Source organism: Grosmannia clavigera (assembly GCF_000143105.1).
Source record: "Grosmannia clavigera kw1407 unplaced genomic scaffold GCSC_132, whole genome shotgun sequence".
Classification (NCBI taxonomy): Eukaryota; Fungi; Ascomycota; class Sordariomycetes; order Ophiostomatales; family Ophiostomataceae; genus Leptographium; species Leptographium clavigerum.
This window is the reverse complement of record NW_014040810.1, coordinates 470,444-488,207: the sequence shown is the minus strand read 5'-3', so window position 1 is coordinate 488,207 and position 17,764 is coordinate 470,444. Positions and strand designations below refer to the sequence as shown.

At 49.5% G+C, this 17,764-nt stretch overlaps 4 protein-coding genes across 4 annotated transcripts; 1 reads left to right on the top strand and 3 right to left on the bottom strand.

Moving 5' to 3' along the window:
* Window positions 1-291: 291 nt before the first annotated feature.
* CMQ_5374 (dynamin family protein) lies at window positions 292-2,700 on the bottom strand (the record flags this gene model as incomplete). Its single annotated transcript, XM_014319119.1, has 3 exons — window positions 292-464; window positions 545-785; window positions 841-2,700. 3 exons carry the CDS (start codon window positions 2,698-2,700, stop codon window positions 292-294), a joined length of 2,274 nt encoding a protein of 757 aa, XP_014174594.1.
* Window positions 2,701-4,502: 1,802 nt separating this feature from the next.
* On the top strand, window positions 4,503-5,696 carry CMQ_5162 (methyltransferase type 12; the record flags this gene model as incomplete). Its single annotated transcript, XM_014318907.1, has 4 exons — window positions 4,503-4,583; window positions 4,663-4,856; window positions 5,174-5,263; window positions 5,342-5,696. 4 exons carry the CDS (start codon window positions 4,503-4,505, stop codon window positions 5,694-5,696), a joined length of 720 nt encoding a protein of 239 aa, XP_014174382.1.
* Window positions 5,697-10,319: 4,623 nt separating this feature from the next.
* Window positions 10,320-11,676, bottom strand: CMQ_5163 (tryptophan synthase; the record flags this gene model as incomplete). Its single annotated transcript, XM_014318908.1, has 2 exons — window positions 10,320-11,069; window positions 11,140-11,676. 2 exons carry the CDS (start codon window positions 11,674-11,676, stop codon window positions 10,320-10,322), a joined length of 1,287 nt encoding a protein of 428 aa, XP_014174383.1.
* Window positions 11,677-13,216: 1,540 nt separating this feature from the next.
* On the bottom strand, window positions 13,217-17,764 carry CMQ_5209 (ABC multidrug transporter; the record flags this gene model as incomplete). The annotated part of the gene is made up of 4 exons (XM_014318954.1): window positions 13,217-13,708; window positions 13,784-13,856; window positions 14,070-17,476; window positions 17,729-17,764. The coding sequence occupies 4 exons, from the start codon at window positions 17,762-17,764 to the stop codon at window positions 13,217-13,219; spliced, it is 4,008 nt and encodes a 1,335-aa protein (XP_014174429.1).

Sequence of the window (17,764 nt, the reverse complement as noted above, 5' to 3'; positions counted from 1 at the left end):
TACCTAACCATAACAATACATCTCTGCTTACGGGGCACACATAATTCGTCATGTGGCGCATAGGGCTAATTAGTACGTGTTTTGACGCACGTCGGCATACCTTGGAAGTAAGATACCTAACTATAACAATACAAACACGCTCACTGGGCACCTATAATTTGACATCTGCACCTTGATTGTGTTAGATGTACTCCGTACAGTTTGCAATTTTCTTCGAATTCCTGTTTAAAGACATTTGATTGGCAGGTTTCCTTTCAATCAACATCCAAATTCTACGCCAAATGGTCAAGATTACCAGCCCCTTTTGTATGTTTTCGATTCTTTTCGAATCTGGTCCCAAGTGGAAAAAAACGCCGGCTTGGCCTCGGAAAGAGGCTCCGGTGTTGGCACTTGCCCTGGATCTGTATCGTATTCAGAGGCGTCGGGATGGGACTCGAAATCTGAGAAAGAGGATGAACCGCCATCTTTGATATTGTCCTCGTTAGCGATGGACTCTTCATCAAACAGCTGTCGTGCTGATCCTTCAGGTGCTTGTCCAACCTACCACTGAAATTCGTACCCACATATCCCTTGCATATCTCAGCACCTTTGCTCAGGACATCAAGCTGCCGGACAAGTTGGTCTCTTCGAGCCTGGATGTCCTCTGACTCGCCCGCAATCATAGCCACAAGATCGGGGCTCATCTTGTACACCCCAGTTGGAGACAGCACATTAGCCAGGGATGACACCAGGCAGACTTCGATGGCCTCAACTGCAACGTCATCGATGAATCGGTTCAAAGCAACCTAAATTTGATCCCTCGTCAGCTCAGCTTGCAGTTTGGGAACAAGTCCTCCGCACCTTGTAGTATGACTCCATGTAATCCAGAGCTTCCGAGGCCGTCTGGCGGTTCGTATTCAGCTCGGTAATACCTTCCACAATCGCATCAACAAGCTTTGAAAGATCAACATGCACGTTTCTCGGATCAAGAGTCGAGACGCCGAAGTACTTCTTTACTGCCGAGGCACATTCAGCCTTTTTCCTGTCCTCTCGAATCATCCGAGCGGCTTCAGCAAAGCAGTTGTCGTAAGTGATAGGATGGATTGTTTGATGCGACTTCAGAATTTCGCCTGTCTTGGCTTCGAGGACAGCCATGACATTAGCCATCTGAGGGTCGACAATCTTTTGCATGAGCGCATTGCATGTCTCAGTATCCGCAACGTGTTCTACAACGGTTTTGAGAAACGTTTTACATGCCCTCCAAACGCGGCGAACATGAACTCGCGTGAGCTGTTCCCAAGGGCCTGCCTCCTCACGGAAGAGATCCGCAACAATCATGGGATCAAAGAGGCCGGGCAGCTCTCGCCCCTTCGACCTGCGCATCTTCGCCTCTATACGATCTACATAATCGCTTCGACTGATCTGGGCAGCGTCCTTGGAAGAAGGCGTCTCGGCCAGTCCATCGTTGATGATATGAAGCCGGCCTTTCTCGAGGAGATCATTGGCGAAAGTTGTATTCAGATTCTGCACGACTGCGCGAATTCGTTGCTGGTAGCCGTGGTCCGTGTCCACATTTTGGAAGAAGCGGTCGTTGCAATTTGCGTTGACGGCACTTGTAACAAGTTTTTGAAACGATTCGCTGACTCCCAGCAAATATAGCTGCTGCTCCGACAGGGTGATTCGGGGCTGGCCTAGTTTTTCAAGACTTTCGTATGAGGCGCTGCGCTTGGTTTCGATCTCCTTTACCAGGCTGGGTAGCTCTGAGCCGATGTGTGACAGCAAAACCTTACTCAGACGGCGGCGCAGTTGTTCGATCCCCAGAATGGTGCTAGGAAGCTCCGCCCAGACTCCAACGCGGAAGAACCCATTCTCCAACGCGTCACGCTGAGTTAGTGTGCCTTTTCCTTTTTCCGAGTCCGAGTCCATGTTTCGCAAAACGTGCCATCCGAGCCGGAACTCAACCTCCTGATTTTGGGCCAAGGACACATAGAGAGTTTCGCTTGTCGATCCTGCGTGTAAGGTGTCAGGCTTTGTGATGACTCCCATGGTACGGTCACCTTGAGGGTCGGCTGCACGAGCCAGTTTCAGAACAATTTGATTGGCAAAGTCGTTTTTGGCTGAAACGACGGCGAGGATGATGCTCCGAGGCTGCTTCATGTACGACTGGACAACATCCTGCACCAGCTCTATATCAGAGGCGCTTTGGTTCTTTGTCTGCGAATGGATGAGTCCGGGAAGGTCTACAATCGTCAAGTGAGGACGATCAGGCCCCGATATCTCTACTCGAAGGATGTCTTTAGAGAAGGACTTTCCATGTGTCGAGATTCCCATGGAAGATTTAGCGTCTTCGAGCAGATCTGGAAAGCCGACCAGGTCCTTGAGCTCTTCGTGGAAGCCGGCCAGGCCCGCCTTCTCCGAAGCGCTCCGAGAGTGATCCGGGATGATGGAGATGGTGGCGCCGACGTCAGGGCTTCTGCGCAAGACAAGCTCTGTGGGGAAGCGGGTGCACAAGTTGCCCTTAACAGGAAAAGGCACACCAGAGATTGCTTCCAGAACCGAGCTCTTGCCAGACGACTGATCACCACACACAATGATCTGTGGCAGCGATACAAGGTGGTTGATCCCCTGTGACCGAAGACTATCGATTGTGTCCATCAGATCAATACGATCCCCCGAGCAGAGGCCATTCAAAGCAGCAGACTGAGATCCGTCGAGAAGCATTTTGGCTGCCGTGGAGGGATGTTGCAGATGCAAAACATGAAAAATGAAGCTCAAGCTGAATATAAAGCCAAAGTATCGGTATCGAACAATTGGTATATTTGCAAAGTTAGCCTTCCGACAAACAGTCAATACAAAATGCTACCCTGGTCTAGCTATATGGTAAATATGCACATGATGGGCTTGAAATTAGTGACGTGTCAATCGCGCGGTCAGGTGGCCTTCGTTTGTCATGTGCTTATGCATAATGGTGTTTTTCTGCAGCTCTAGACCCTTGTTTCACCTTTTCCGACCATGATTTCGTTGGCTACGCTGCACATCTGCTGCCAAGAAGCGGCTAGAAAGATAGATAGCTAGATGGTTATTCGTTCGCTGTTTCGGACAAACGTACTTTTGTGCAAGAGTGCAAGATACGAAGCTCTTTCGTCATTAATGGCTGTTGGTTGCGCACTTCTGCAACATAAAATCGCTATATGGAATACTGTTGCATGAAAGACGTGCATATATGTCTAAAGTATGTATCAGGCAGCACACCGCTGTAGTTCTACATTTATCCTACTAATGTTTGCAGACCTAGGCTTTGTCGCTTGGTGAATTAAAAGCGAATCGGTTTGGATTACTTTGAGAAGGCTATTTGCGCTGTTATACTCCGTATGCTGTTGGAGCCCCGATATGGTTTTCCTGCACCAGTACTCCGTACGGAGTACGCCTGTTCGTCTGGAGTCTACAACTTTGTGCTGCTCTATTGGACCCGTAGTTGGCGCTAGAGCGTCCCGTTATACATAGTACTCCATATCTGTGACGCTGTTGCCCACAGCCAACGGCCAACAGCGTGCAGCTGGCTAGCGTACTGGCTTTACTATGTACCGTCCCCCGCCACCTGCCTTGAACGAGGCTTTTGCGGACTTTAGACCCGTTCTGTTCCATATAGCCATAGATAAAAAATGAAATGAGAAGTAAGAAAAAAAAAGACAGTGCACTCGGTTGGTACGATAGTGCTGACTTGCAAATGCAGTATGAGGGCCTCTGCTATCTCGCTAAAGTCTCTGACCTATGCAGACGCTACGGCAAGACTCTCTGAGGGCGGGCGAGGATCGTTGTATTTAGAATACAACGCTATCTAAGACTAAAGTGGAAGCCCGGGACCTAGGTCGTATGTATGTAGCCTAGCTTATGTGGGCCACTCGGCCGACAAGACAATGCAGCTTTCTCTAGAAGCAACTGGTCTAGCCACTACCCGTGAACAGCTGGCCGTATACGTTTAAGATAAACGAATTATAAAACAATACCCGCTGTCTAAATCTCTGTTCATTTGCGCATCTCGAGTTTAGATCGCCGTGTGTGATCCCAACGACAAGCTTCGTGGGTGGCTTGAAGCCAGTAGCATCGAATGATACGATAGTCCCCCTTTGTACGGAGTACAGAATATTAGCCTACGGAGTACTCCGTAGGACCCATAAACATACACTTACTCCGCAGTAAACCCATCCGCCCCTGGCACAAGCACGTCGGGGGTACCCACTGCTAGATGGTGCGTGCTCGAAGCCGCTATGGGACTACCTATACGGAGTACTACATCGTACGATCACAAATATCCGACGGACTTGGGCACCGGAATGGGCAGCTACCTATTCCGTGCATCCGTCAGCCGCCTAATCAATATGGAACTGGTAGGCTTATCGTCATTAATATTTAACCTGTCACCTTCCGTGGGGAGACGCATTATATACTCCGTAGAAGGCCGGGGTTCCTCTCTTCCTTTTTTCCAGTATAGTTTAATTGCGCCTTGCCACGATTATTTTACCATGTCCGGGATCACGCCTCCCACCTTGGCGACAGAGTCGCCAACAGGAGCGTCCGAAGCGGTGGTCAATACACTAGGACTGGTATGGCCCTCTCTTTAACTCAATTTATACGCACAACCCAAATAAAACCTCCAAAAATACAAAAAACCTAACTTACAAGGATCCCGGTCTTAGTGATGATGACGATGATGCCGACTCTGCTTACAACTCGAATATTCAGTCGTCTACCGAGTCTTTGGCATCCTCTATTATTCAATACCGGACTCTTCACGGGCGCACTTACCATAGTGAGCGCGGCAATGCACAATACTGGGCTGCAAATGACGAACAGCAGAGCATTTCGCTTGACCTTTTGTAAGAGCCATGTCAAGCTTAGTCGTCACATGTTCTTACAATGTTGTAGCCATCACGCGTTCACACTTTCACTTGACGACAAACTCTTTTTAGCACCACTTAAGGATCCTAAGGTACCTACTAAGACGTTTTATCACTTATCTAAATTCACTAATGTTTCATAGAATGTCCTGGATATAGGAACGGGAACTGGTGCGTTTTAGACTTTTTAAGGCATTTGAAGATACTCGGGCTGACAATTGTCCGTCTAGGCTTTTGGGCGATGTATGTGTTTAACGAAAGCAAAATGCTATTTCTACATATTGACACTGCCATAGCGACTTTGCCGACGCACATCCTGATTGCACCGTAATTGGCACCGACATATCGCCTATCCAGTCGACGTGGGTACCGCCCAATCTAAAATTGTAAGCACCTTCTTTCCAACCCCTCAACACGAAAAACACATGTTATCACCTTTTACACAGCTTACAACTATAATACAGTGAAATCGAAGACTACACAAGCCCATGGTCATATTCAGACGGGACCTTTGACTATGTGCATATGCGCTACCTTGAAGGAACTATCAAAGACTGGACTGGAGTGGCTAAAGAGGCATACAAGTCTCTGAAGCCTGGTGGATGGATTGAGAGTTCTGAAGCCTCTGCAAACTTTGTCTCTGATGATGATTCTATTCCCCCAAACTCAGCTATGGCCCAGTGGGGCCCTATTTTTTGGAAGGGTGGCGAGCAGAGTGGCCGGTCGTTCCGCATATATGAAGACGACATACAAGCGAAGTGTTTGAAAGCCGCTGGCTTTGTTGATCTACACGTGAAGGAATTTAAGGTATCGTCCTAATCTCGTTATTCTATACTTACCTTATATCTTACTGACACGTTGGACATTATAGTATCCATTCGGTCCTTGGCCCAAGGATCCTAAACAACGGGAAATCGGTCTTCTATGTATGACCTCCCTTCTCAATGACATTAGTGGCTTCCTTATGTTCGTAACGAGCAATCTTGGCTGGACCAAAGAAGAGGTTGTGGTTTACGAAGCCTACTTACGCAAATTGTTACACAACCCAAACATTCACTGCTACATGGCCGGCCGAGTTGTATACGGGCGAAAGCCACTAGATAACGAAACTGGGGTTTAAAGCTTACTACTTTTTTAGCCTTGTCATGCTCTTTAGTTCGAAGCTTTGACAACCCATGATTTGCTTGATGTTACTTGTGTTCTCTACTTTTGCTAGGTCGTATATGTAAAAGGAACATCAATTGAAACATTGACTGCTAAAAACTTACGCGTTTTTTTGTAACACTGCAGTAGCACTATATAATTGCCCAAGCTTTTAAACCTTTTTTTTTTTCCAGTAGGAAATCATCCCTGCAGTACAGAGGTCGCTACCAAAAGTCCTTTCTGACCGCCTTTGGGCCCACTGTTAGCACTAAGCCTAATTAGGAAATCTATTTTCAAATTACATTCCGTCTCCTTTTTGGTGCATCCTTTCGTCCCTCCCTATATTCATTACTACCACCTAAAGCGATTACCTGCTGAATATGCCACGGTATCCTCTCAATCGACTCCCGAATACGGTCTTGTTTTAAGTCTGCCCACGCACGCTGCCAGTCTGCCTCTGCTTGTGCCTTTGATAAAGGCGCGCCAAACTTAGTAGTCTGCCTTTTTAAGTGCATCCAGCATGGCTCGATCATATTCAAATCTGGTGAATTCGGGCACCAAATCAGCCTTTGAACGTCTGCACGGTTGTATACAACTGCTTGCGAAGCATGTGCATGGGCTGGAGCTCGGTCTTCTTGAACTAAGAAGTCTGCACCGCACTTGCGGGCAAAAGGTATTAGCTTTAGGATAATAATATGCTTTTGGTAGCGGTACTAGTTAATACCATTACCGCTCTTACAAGTAGCTTTGCCTGTTTGCTTTGTAAACTTCCATTGCGGCTTTCGTCCTAGTAGATTTCGTAGCCTAACACGACGAACACTAGTCTTAAGCTCCCATGCTTTACGAAGTTGTGGTTCTATTTGCTAATTCTATAACGCTAACTCTTTTTCTAACTTTGCACGCTCTTTTGCAGTCTTAGGATGCCAAATATAGAACGGTCCTTTGTTATCGTATGCAAAGCATCCCTAGAACATAAATTTAGAGTATCCCTTCCACCTTTCTTAGATATAAGATCGTAAGAACCTTTCGTCTAGAGCTCTCTAAACTTTGTAGCTCCCTCGTCGATAGCAAAGAAGAACAGACGTTTTATCAGACCAGATTACTTTTTTCTAATCATCCAATGTCTAGTGTTTATGGCGCAAGCACTAAGCTAACCGCTCTTGTTTTATTAACTCTCTTAATCTAGGCTTTCGTGTTAGTTTTGTCTTCTTTATCCTAGCGTTTCAAAGAGTGCGCCAAACTGTCATTGCTAAAACGCTACCAATTTCATGTGCTAAATAAGCAGTTGTTTTTTCTCGTCCCTAGCGGTCGGTGCGAACCTTTGTAAGAACCTCTTCTTTAACTAGTTCTTGCTTTCGAGGGCGGCCGGTTCGGTTACCGTCTGCAACATGGATATCGAGTATAACCGGCGGGCGTGCATTAATATTAAAGCCACGGCTAATAGCTTTATCAAGAAGTAGATGTACCTGCCGTGCAGAAATACCAGTAGAGGCTTCGATTTGATTATTCGTAGCACCGAATAGCTTTAAGCTAAGGGCCTGCGCCCGGGTAGCAATATCGTATGAAGGCATAATGAATTAGATGTAAAGAAAAAACAAAAGGCGCGACGGCAGCAGCGGCACGGAAAAGTAAACAAATAATTCTGCCGGCATTATTTAGATTTGTGGGTCTAAGGCGGTCAGAAAGGACTTTTGGTAGCGACCTCTGTATGAACGGCTAAATCATAACAGTGAAAGAGTGCGGCAAATCGGAAACAATGCTGGCAAGAAATTCATGATAGCAAGATGACAAGACCCGCAACATCTACTATGCGACCCACTAAGGATCCGGGGAGCGGGCCCTTGCTAGCTTCCGCTAAGGGCTGGTTTAGTACTCCGTAGTCCCGCTGACTGGATTTTATGTAGAGTACTCCGTATCTGCTAAAAACTGTCCAAAGCAACCATCTACGTATGCAGCACCAAGCCCTGGCTGGAGTAGTTCCCTTCTTTAGAATCCTTACGGAGTACTATGTAGTCGGAATGTTGAGTGGGATGGCACCTGCAAACACTCAACGCGGCATGAGCGGGCTTGCATCTGTTCGGCACGAAAACAATGAGCCTGTTCGTAATTTACAGCTTTGGCGATTGTTCGACGCCCAATGAAAGCTGATAGCTGATTTTCAGCCCATTCTGCCTGAGCTATCCTCAGCCGCCCCATCTCTCAAATGTCTTGGGGTTTTCAAACGGTTCTTGTGGAGGAAGAGGGGATGAGAAGTGGAAGCTTCCAAAGCTGTTTGAGGAAGCTGTCGTGGCCGTTACTTGATTGTTTGCGCACGTTATTCGCCGGACAAAAGTGATCTTGGGTATTTCCAATCATGACTCAAGATCATCTGCTTTTTAGGATATTTTGTATGTCATTCACACACGGTCGCGTCCAATATGTTTACATTTTTTATGGTACGAGGCAAGGAAAATTTCTTACAATTTCACGCAAACTTCTGCCTTGAAGGCTCCCTGAACAATTCGGTAGTTCAGAGGTCTTTCTCTGTCCAAGGCCCACAGGCCTGTTTAGCGTGCGGCTCGCTGCCAACTTCGAAAATAAAACACGTCAGCTTTGTTCTCGAAGAGGCATAAATCGATACTTCCTACCGGGCTGCCTCCTTTGTAAGTAGACCCTCCGTGCGATAGGATGTGTCCTACGTTCGCGCACGCGTTAGCGGCTACAGACTAGACTCGGTATAGATCGGCAGTTTGCAGCTATAATTCCTACCCGATTAGCTTCTGAAATACTCTGTACACAGTTTAGCGATGGTCAGTGGAAGCCTGCCGTGTCACTCCGAAGCGGAGCGGCCGTTATAATATCTGACCGAGAACACGAGGCTACGTCGTAAGCTGTTGCGAATGCCAATAGTAACTTGACTTCGGCAATTTGTGGATAGGCTACGCATGCGAGGCTCTTCCCTAATCTGAGATGACGACAGCATCAATATTTCACCTCGGACATATGTCATTGCGCAGCCTGTCAGACGAAAAGGGAAAATCAAGCAAGCTGCCAGGAAAGATACAATATGAGAAAATAAAAACATTGGTGCCTGAGAACAATGACGGTGGTAAGCCGAGCCGAGGGGCCCGGTTTGAACTCTGATCGTGCTTTTTGTGGGGCTTTTTGTGGGTTTTGCAGCCAGCTCGACAGGTCAAGGTGCTGATGCCTACTGAAGCGCTGTGGGTCGACAGAAGGACCTGGGTCTGATATTCGCCGGAGAACCAACATGGGCAGGGCAACCTCTCGCGTCGTGAAATACTTGGTCTGCCGGGCGATCTTTTTGCTGCTCCGCGCTTCAAATGTTTCTCTTTCGGCTTGGTCCACCATCGTGGCGCGCTCTCCCACTGGAATGAACTGGCAGCTGGGCTGTCTGTGATGAGGGAAAAGCGGACCGGCTCCATAATTAGTTCAGCTCCTGTGGTTTTTGGCTCGAAAGGATGGCCGTCCTGGCCTGTCTTAGTTGGGGCTAGTCGAAGACGAAATATTCCGAACAAGCCCTGTGTTCAATTGTTGGAATGGTTCATTATACTAACACAATGTTTCATTACTCCGAACGATGTACGGAGTACGGAGTAGTGCCTGGGCCTTTGGCAATTAGAAGTCTAGGCCCACAGGGACATAGAGGATTACGAGGCCAGTCCTCCAGACAGTGTGGATCGGTGGCCAACTAAAAGAAATATTCGTCCCGCCCATCTGGGTCATGATCACCAGTCGCCAGAAAGCCGAGACATCATTCTCGCTAAGTACTACGTACGATTATCTGGTATGGATACCGAGTGGGGGGAATGTACTCGTACTGTACGTGTCAGGCTGTGCTAGAAGCCAAGCCAGTTGCAACCTCCTCTACTACAAGAGTCACTTACAGAATACGGATGGCTACCTAAGACACCCGAACAACCAACAGTTACTGTGCCCCTGATTTTTGAGTCATTCCATGAGGAGGCATGTGCAAGAGTTTCGAGTGCTTGCTTGGGCATTGGCTGCATATATTTTGGACGTATTTTACGTACCAGAATGAGCCACGAAAGAGGGTTCCATACACGAGGATCCGATATTGGCCAATAAATACTAGGCTTGTGTTCAATTTGTTAGGTATATGTACGAGGCAGTAGACCAAAATGGTAATGCAAACTGCCAACAGCACCGAACCTTTACGCCAGATACTCCAGAACCTCGTACCAGACGAGCCCGCAACACCACCGTCCTCCCGATTACTGACACTCTTGTATAGCCCATTATCCCTCTTTTCCCCACCCTTCTGCTAGCCTTCCGTCCGGATTATGGCTCGCATCTGTCGTCTCCACGTCCACTCAGGCATACGACAACATCCCTGCCTGGCTTCAGCTTTTTGGCTAGCCACATAGCACCGTAAACCGCATGGGCTGACTCCATGGCTGGAATGATTCCCTCCAGTCTGCTCAACAGGCGGAATGTTTCGAGTGCCTGGTTGTCTGTGGCTGTGACCAGATCCATACGGCCGCTCTCTTTCCAATTTGCCAGCTCAGGATTGACACCAGGATACCGAAGGCCAGATGAGGCCGAGTGAGCATCCTGGATCTGGCCGTTTCTGTCCTGCAGCACATATGTCCGTGCACCGTGGTACACGCCCACAGACCCTGCTGCAAGTGTGGCCCCATGGCGTGGCGTTGCCATGCCGTCGCCAGCGGCCTCGACGCCCAGTAGCCGCACACGTGTGTTTTGCTCAAACGGGGAGAACATCCCCACCGCATTCGAGCCGCCTCCAATGCTGGCGACCACAGCGTCTGGCAGCTTGTTTCGTAGGCGCGAAAATTGTTCTTTTGTTTCGTTGCCAATGACCATCTGAAATGTCCGTGCTATTGTTGGAAATGGATGAGGGCCAATGGCAGAGCCCATGATGTAATGTGTTGTCTCGAGATCTGAGACAAAGGCACGCAGGGCCTCGTTTACGGCCTCCCGCACTGTTTTTGAACCGGTATTAACCGAAACTACTTTTGCGCCGAGCAGGGTCATTTGTCGTACGGCTGAGGGATGGCGATTGTAGTCGTCCTGTTCAGGTTCAAGAGTGTTAAATTTCCCGACTGTTTTCTTTTTCCTTGGGAGAGTGGGGCAGACTAACAGATCCCATGTACACGGTACAGTCCATGCCGAACCTAGCACACACGGAAGCTGTGGCAATCCCATGCTGGCCACCTCCGGTATCCGTGATTATCCTGGTTTTCCCCAGACGTCTGGCCAACAGCACCTGTCCCATGGCATTGTTGATCGTATGGCTGCCGGTGTGATTCAGATCTTCGCGTTTTAACCAGATGTTGGCACCACCAACGTGTCTTGTCAGGCGTCCTGCCAGTTGCAAATGTCCTGGGCGGCCCATGAAGGAGTATTGCGAGCGGAACTCCCTCCAGAAGCCTTCGTCAATGACGGCCTGAAGAAAGCCGGCCTCTAGCCCTGTCAGGGCGTCCATCAGAGACTCTGGTGCATACTGGCCGCCGAACTGACCAAACTTGCTGGGCAGCTTTGAATGAAGGGCGTAGAGCTTGGATGCAACATCTTCGCCGCTCTCCTCGGCAGTGCGACGAAAGACGTGTGGCTCGCCAGTTAAGAGTCTGGTGGCCTTGTGCGTGGTAGTCGTGGTGATATACTGGACTTGAGACATATTTGCAGTACTGTGAAGCTGCGGTGCTGAGAGTCTCTGAAAGTATCTGGCTGTTCATTCCTCCTTCCCTGGGCCTTTATATATACACTGGCCTCTCCCTTCGAGACGTGAGCTTGGGACCAAACATTGGGTCCAAGATGATTGGCCATGCAATTTTCGTACCGAATTCGGTATCACGGCACAAGACGTAGATTGGCACATGGGGCCCGCTAATTCCACTGTCAGCTGCAGAGGGAGACTTATCTGCTGATTTGTAAACGCGGGCGACACCGAGAGAACCTAGAATGTCTCATTACAGACGAAGCTGATGCCGGGAACCGTCTTCCTAGGCCGGTCAATAGTGGTTTTTGCGGCAGTATCCACTTGGTTAGCTCGCCTTGTTGGGTCGCTCTATTAGCCCAAAGAGGTGGCGACGGGCTGCTAAGAATAGCCTAAAGCACAGCTCGGGAGGCTACTCTGTCCTGGCCGCCGTATATCCGCAATGACGCAGTGTACATATCGTTCAGCTTGGCAATTAAACGGGTGTCTTTCCGGTCTTACACACTATAACAGTCGTGAAAGAACGGGAGGCATGTCATAGGCGACATGGCCTACAGAGATGCGCGAGATTTCTTGTGACGTTTTGATGCAAGGAAGAATGGTGCGTGTCCATCTGCTAAAGCTACACAAAACGGGACGGTAGCGCGAATAGAGGACTTGCGCGAACCACGGCTGTCTTGAAGAGATGAACAATAACAGCCGGATTGTCAATAAAAAAATGAACCTCCCGCGTTTCTCGTATAACGAAACTTTTTCGGCAGCAAAAGCACATTCCAAAGTCTTCGGTGATATGCCGAACAGTGGGACCAGCGAGGGAGATATACAGAACCTTCTAATCCGTATGTGCCTATTTTTTGTTCCTGTTATCGGCTATACGACGCCATACAACGGGCATTCATGACATGTTAGGCCTCCAGCATCAAGCCAATGGAAATACTAGTCTTATATGAATTAGCGGATTAAGATAGACTTGAGGCGAGATGTTGCTTGGGACCAAACCAAGAATTTGATCTGCTCTTATTATCTCTTATAGCGAGAAGTAAGGTGCTGATGCCTACTCAATTGCATTGTAGAGTTGCTGCTATCCTCCAAATTGTTTGATAATCCAATATTAATAAGGACATAAATCAGCTCTTCCAAATGACACTATTAACAAACGTATTTCTTCTATTGTAGTTTAAATTGTCGACATTTCTAAACAGCGAAGTATACCCAAAACAGCGCTTGCAATCCCAACTTGGATCGAAACGACTAAACCAAGCCTTAGGCTAGTACTAGCAGCTTTTAGCATAAGATTTGTAGTCGATGTTATACGGCGTACCGACTCTTGCACTTGGACGAAACCTAGATCATCATTATTTCTAATGAGAATAGAATGGAATGGTGGACATACTTGGAAAGAAATGCTCTGGAACTGTAAGAAGAGGCTTCAAGGGACCTCGACACCTGGTATATGCAGCACACCCAATACATGATTTGTTTATTCACATACCAATTACGCTTATTCCGAGGCTTTGAGCAGCGAAGCAAACCACGTTCCCTCCATCCTTCCCAATACCCGCGGGTCACCAGACTCGACTACCTGTCCCCGGTCTATGACGAAGACCCGGTCGCTAAACTCGGTCACCGTCTTCAGCCTATGGGCCACCATGACGACTGTGCAGCCTGAGAAATGTTTATCGACAGCCACCATCATCCGCTGCTCGCTAACGGCATCGACCGAGCTAGAGAACTCATCCAGGAGGAGCACCGCACCGCCTCCTCCCGCTACCATCAATCTCCTCTTGAGGACCACACGGGCGAGACTGAAGAGCTGCCTCTGTCCATGGCTGAAGAGACTCTCGTCGAACAGGCTACCAAGGCCTCCTCGGAGCTGAACGGGCTGCCACAGATCAAGGTCCTCCAGGGCCTCACGGCACTGCTCCGGAGTTGCTACACCCCCGGGATCGAGGTTCTCCATCACGGTGCTTCCCGTTGGTAGGAACACCGTATCCTGCGGGAGAGTGATTAGCTGTTCGCGGAGTCGCTGGCGATCGATGGAGGACAGAGATACGCCATCTATACTAACGCTGCCCTGTACCCCCTCGTGCTCCACAGGGTCGATGAACCCCAAAAGGAGGAGAATCAGGGAAGATTTTCCACTGTATGTTCATGTCTTAGGTTAGCAGGTATCAAGACTCAGCTCGGTAAGAAAGCCTTATGCTTGCCTTCCTGTGCGACCGCAAAGCGCAACCCTCTCGCCCTTGCGGATAGTCATGTCAACTCCACGGAGAGCAAAATCAAAGTTGTTGCTACAAATATTTCGATTATTAGTATTTTATTAACCGATTATTGACAATGGGCTTATTTCTCACCCATAGGATGCCCACGCCTTTGAAACTTCTATGCTGCCGTTGGATGGCCAGTTGTGGTCTGGCTGAAAACCGTCAGACTTTTCCAATGGTGTCTGCATAGAGAAGTTCCTCAGACGAGTAACGGCTCCAATGGAAGTCTCCAGAGAGGCGTAGAAGCGCACGATGTCACCCAGGGACTGACTGAGACTCATGAGCGTGACGAGAGAGGCACCCGACAAGGTGGAGCTTGGGCGGAGCTGCGTCATCATGGAGGCCAAGACTATCGCAATGAGCATCACGACCGTGTTGAGCATTAGGTAGAGCCACCTCTGCACCATAGCAAGCAGGTATGCCGGTTTCTGAGATCGGTCGAGAAGGGCAAGGTTTTTCTCGATACTCTTGTCCGTCCAGCCGGAGGCGCGTATCGTTGAGATACCCTTCAGCGTGTCAACAAAGTGAGAGTATAGCGGGCTCTTAGCCTCGAGATCCAGCAGGCGCAGCTGCCGCGAAGTGAAGAGGTAGAAGTGCTGGATGGCGTAGAGAATGCCTACTATGGCAGGGTACGTCAAACCCAGCCATGGGGTCGACGCTATGATAACTGCGCCCATGAAGATGACGCTGAATATATCCAAAACAAGATTGAGAAATGCCAAAGGGAGTTCTCCGTCAATCAGAGTGATGTCCTGGGAGAACAGATTGGTGATGACGCCGAGATCCGTCTTTACAAAGAGTTGCAGCGACGCATTCACTACTGTATCGAGCGCTCGCCGATGGAGTATCGACCCGCTCTGTCGGATCATCGGTCCCAGAACAAGCGCTGCAGCAGCGGAGAATGACATGAGGCACATGAGCTGCAGCAGTCCATAAATGCCAATGTAGTATCCTCGAGAGTGCATCTGACGAAGCCCGCCATCCTTCCTAGCCGCATCATCTGACCAGAAGGTGAGCCATATGCGCGGAAAGTTCAAGAAGAAACTATAGCACGCCGATGTAAAGACGAAAGAAACCAGGGTGATTTTCCCAGCGGTGCTAAAGTAGTAGCCGTAGACCTTGAGATCGCGCCTCTTGCGAGCCACGTCTTGACTCTCTGTCTCCGTTTGCGTGGGAATTGTCGCCAATAGCTCGGCTCCGGATGGGATGGTAGTGTCGGACTGCGAGTCTGCCGTAGGCATCGTGGCCATCTTTTTCGAGGCCGGCAAGCCCTCCTCCGTGACACGACCGCCCTCATGAAGTCTGATGACACGGTCGACGAATTCGATATGCCTTGGATTGTGTGTGCATAGAATCGCCGTCGCGCGACGTTTCCTCAGCAGGCCGTCTGGTCCAAAAACGCGTTGCAATACGCGACTCTCTGTTAGGGCATCCAGACCACTTAGAACGTCGTCAAATACGAGCAAATCCGTGTCCGCCATGTAGAGTGCCCTTGCCATGGACACGCGCTGCCGCTGTCCGCCGCTTAGAGCAATGCCGCCACTTCCAATAACCGTAAGATCGCCTTGGGGAAAGGAAGCGATGTCCCGGTCAAGCATGGTCGCAATAACGACGCCATCGTATCGGTCTTGATCAAAGACGCCATACGCCACTATGTTGTCTCGGACCGGGGCATTTGTCAAGAATGGTTGCTGGTCGCAATAGCCGATATTTCTACGAGTCGAAAGATGGACAAAGCCACGGGCAAAAGGTAACTCGCCGAGGATGTATCTGCAAAAAGTCGTTTTCCCACTTCCAACAGGTCCAAGGACAGCGGTAAGGCAAGAGGCCGGGATGGAAATGTTGACGTCTTTGAGAACCGGGGTGTCTTGAGACCATCCAAATTCCCCGTCACAAATACTGATGCAGGAATCTCTGGTTCCACTTCCTTCCAATAAGTTCATATCAAAACCGTTGTGCGCCTCCATTCCCATGTCTGCAAACATGCTGTGGCTATGCGAGATGCGATAGTCCTTTCTGGTGTCGCGCTCCAAGAATTCCTGGATGCGCTGAAGGGATGTGAATGCGCTGAGAAGCTGGGGCACCTTCTGGAAGAGCACCAACAGTGGGGCCGCAAGGAGAGTAAGGTAAGATATTGAAACGAAGATAGACGTAGTGTTCAACGTCTTCATGGCAGTGGCGAATGCCAAGACAGGGGATATCAGCAACGGGACCTGCGAGATAGCGGCTCCCGTGACGGCCAGCATGCGCCAACGCTCACCGACTCGGATCTCTGCAATGCGCAGCTGCTGGATTCTCTTCTTGATGGGGGCATCCATTCCCGACATTTTGATCAGCTTCATCTGGGAGATTGCAGTGGCCATGGTGCCCACGCGGATGCCAACGGCTTCCATCCAAGCCCTCTGGCAACGACCGACGACCTTGCCTAAGAAGAACATGGCCAGGAAACTCAGCACGACCACGACGAGGGGTGCGACAAAGGCTGTCCCCAGCTTCTTCTGTAGCAGCCAACACGACAGGCCAACCTGGATGGAACTGGCCCAATACTCGTGGATGTCTAGAAAACCCGTCATTATACGGCTGATATCGGTGCTCATTAGAGTGAGAACTCCAGATTCGGCTGACGAGGCGAGCTCGAGCTGGACTGTCTGATCATATATGGCGGTGATCAGGCATCCGCGCGTCATGATGACGAAGCGCTCCTGGAAGTATCCATACAAAGCCGTTGACAAAGCAAGGAGACCGTACGTCAAAATCGTAGCACCGATGAGCCCGTATCCGTGGCTCTTTTCTGAGTCTTCTTGCAGGAAGTCAAGGAGAGCCTCGATAAGAAACGACTGACACATGCTGGCAGCGAGCAAAGCCAATCGAGGAATAATAGGTGGCAACAGCTGCGGGGCCAGCGTGGAAAACAGCACTTTGGCCAATCCCCATTTGCGCCCCCTCCACGACGATGTCCGAAGTTTTTTGGCGAGCTTAGGTGCGAGCACGGATGCCGAGACAGCCTGGTCCAGCGGGAAGAGTGTTTCGCTACACAAAATGGTTCGATGGCCATTCATGAACAGTCTGTAGAGCCAGTAAAAGACAACGAGGCCAAAAATTCCACTCGTCTCCTCGGGACTATGCTCTTTCGAGTCGCTCCAAGTAAGCCATTTCGTCTTATTCTGCGATTTGACAAGTATCATGACCACTTTCAGGGCCACCATTACTGTTGAGATGGCTGCTAGAGGTGATGGCCCGTCGAACAGCAGCCACAAGGTTCGTGTCTTGGCCACGTCGAAAAGGCAGGTAATGGCGAGGTAGGTCACGATGAGGATGGATGGTCTGGGTGACCGCGCATGTTCCTGGTACGACAGCAACACCAGAGTCAAGGCGGCAATGAAGCCGAGAGACGCTGCAACAAGAGAGAGGCGGCCTTGGACAAGCGCGTGCGATGTCTGTATGGATATGATGACAACGAGAGCAAGACTAAGTACCGCGTAGATTGTGGCAAGCAACTATTTGTCAATGTTAGAGATGAACGGGTGGCTCTATTGACGCATGCTCGATGCAGGTGAAACATAAGACGGGCTACAGAGCAATACCAGTTTGACCGCTAAGAATCGAACGCCGCCAACAATCCTGTGGCAGCGCCAGAGTTTGATAAGACGATGGAAGCAGAGACCGATGAACACCAAGGATGGTGAAAGAGTAAAGAATGCATCCTCAAAGGTCAATGTGAAATCAAAATCATTGCGACAGCCACGAACCGCTGGCCCGATAGAGGCATCGCTGAGGCAGCTCAT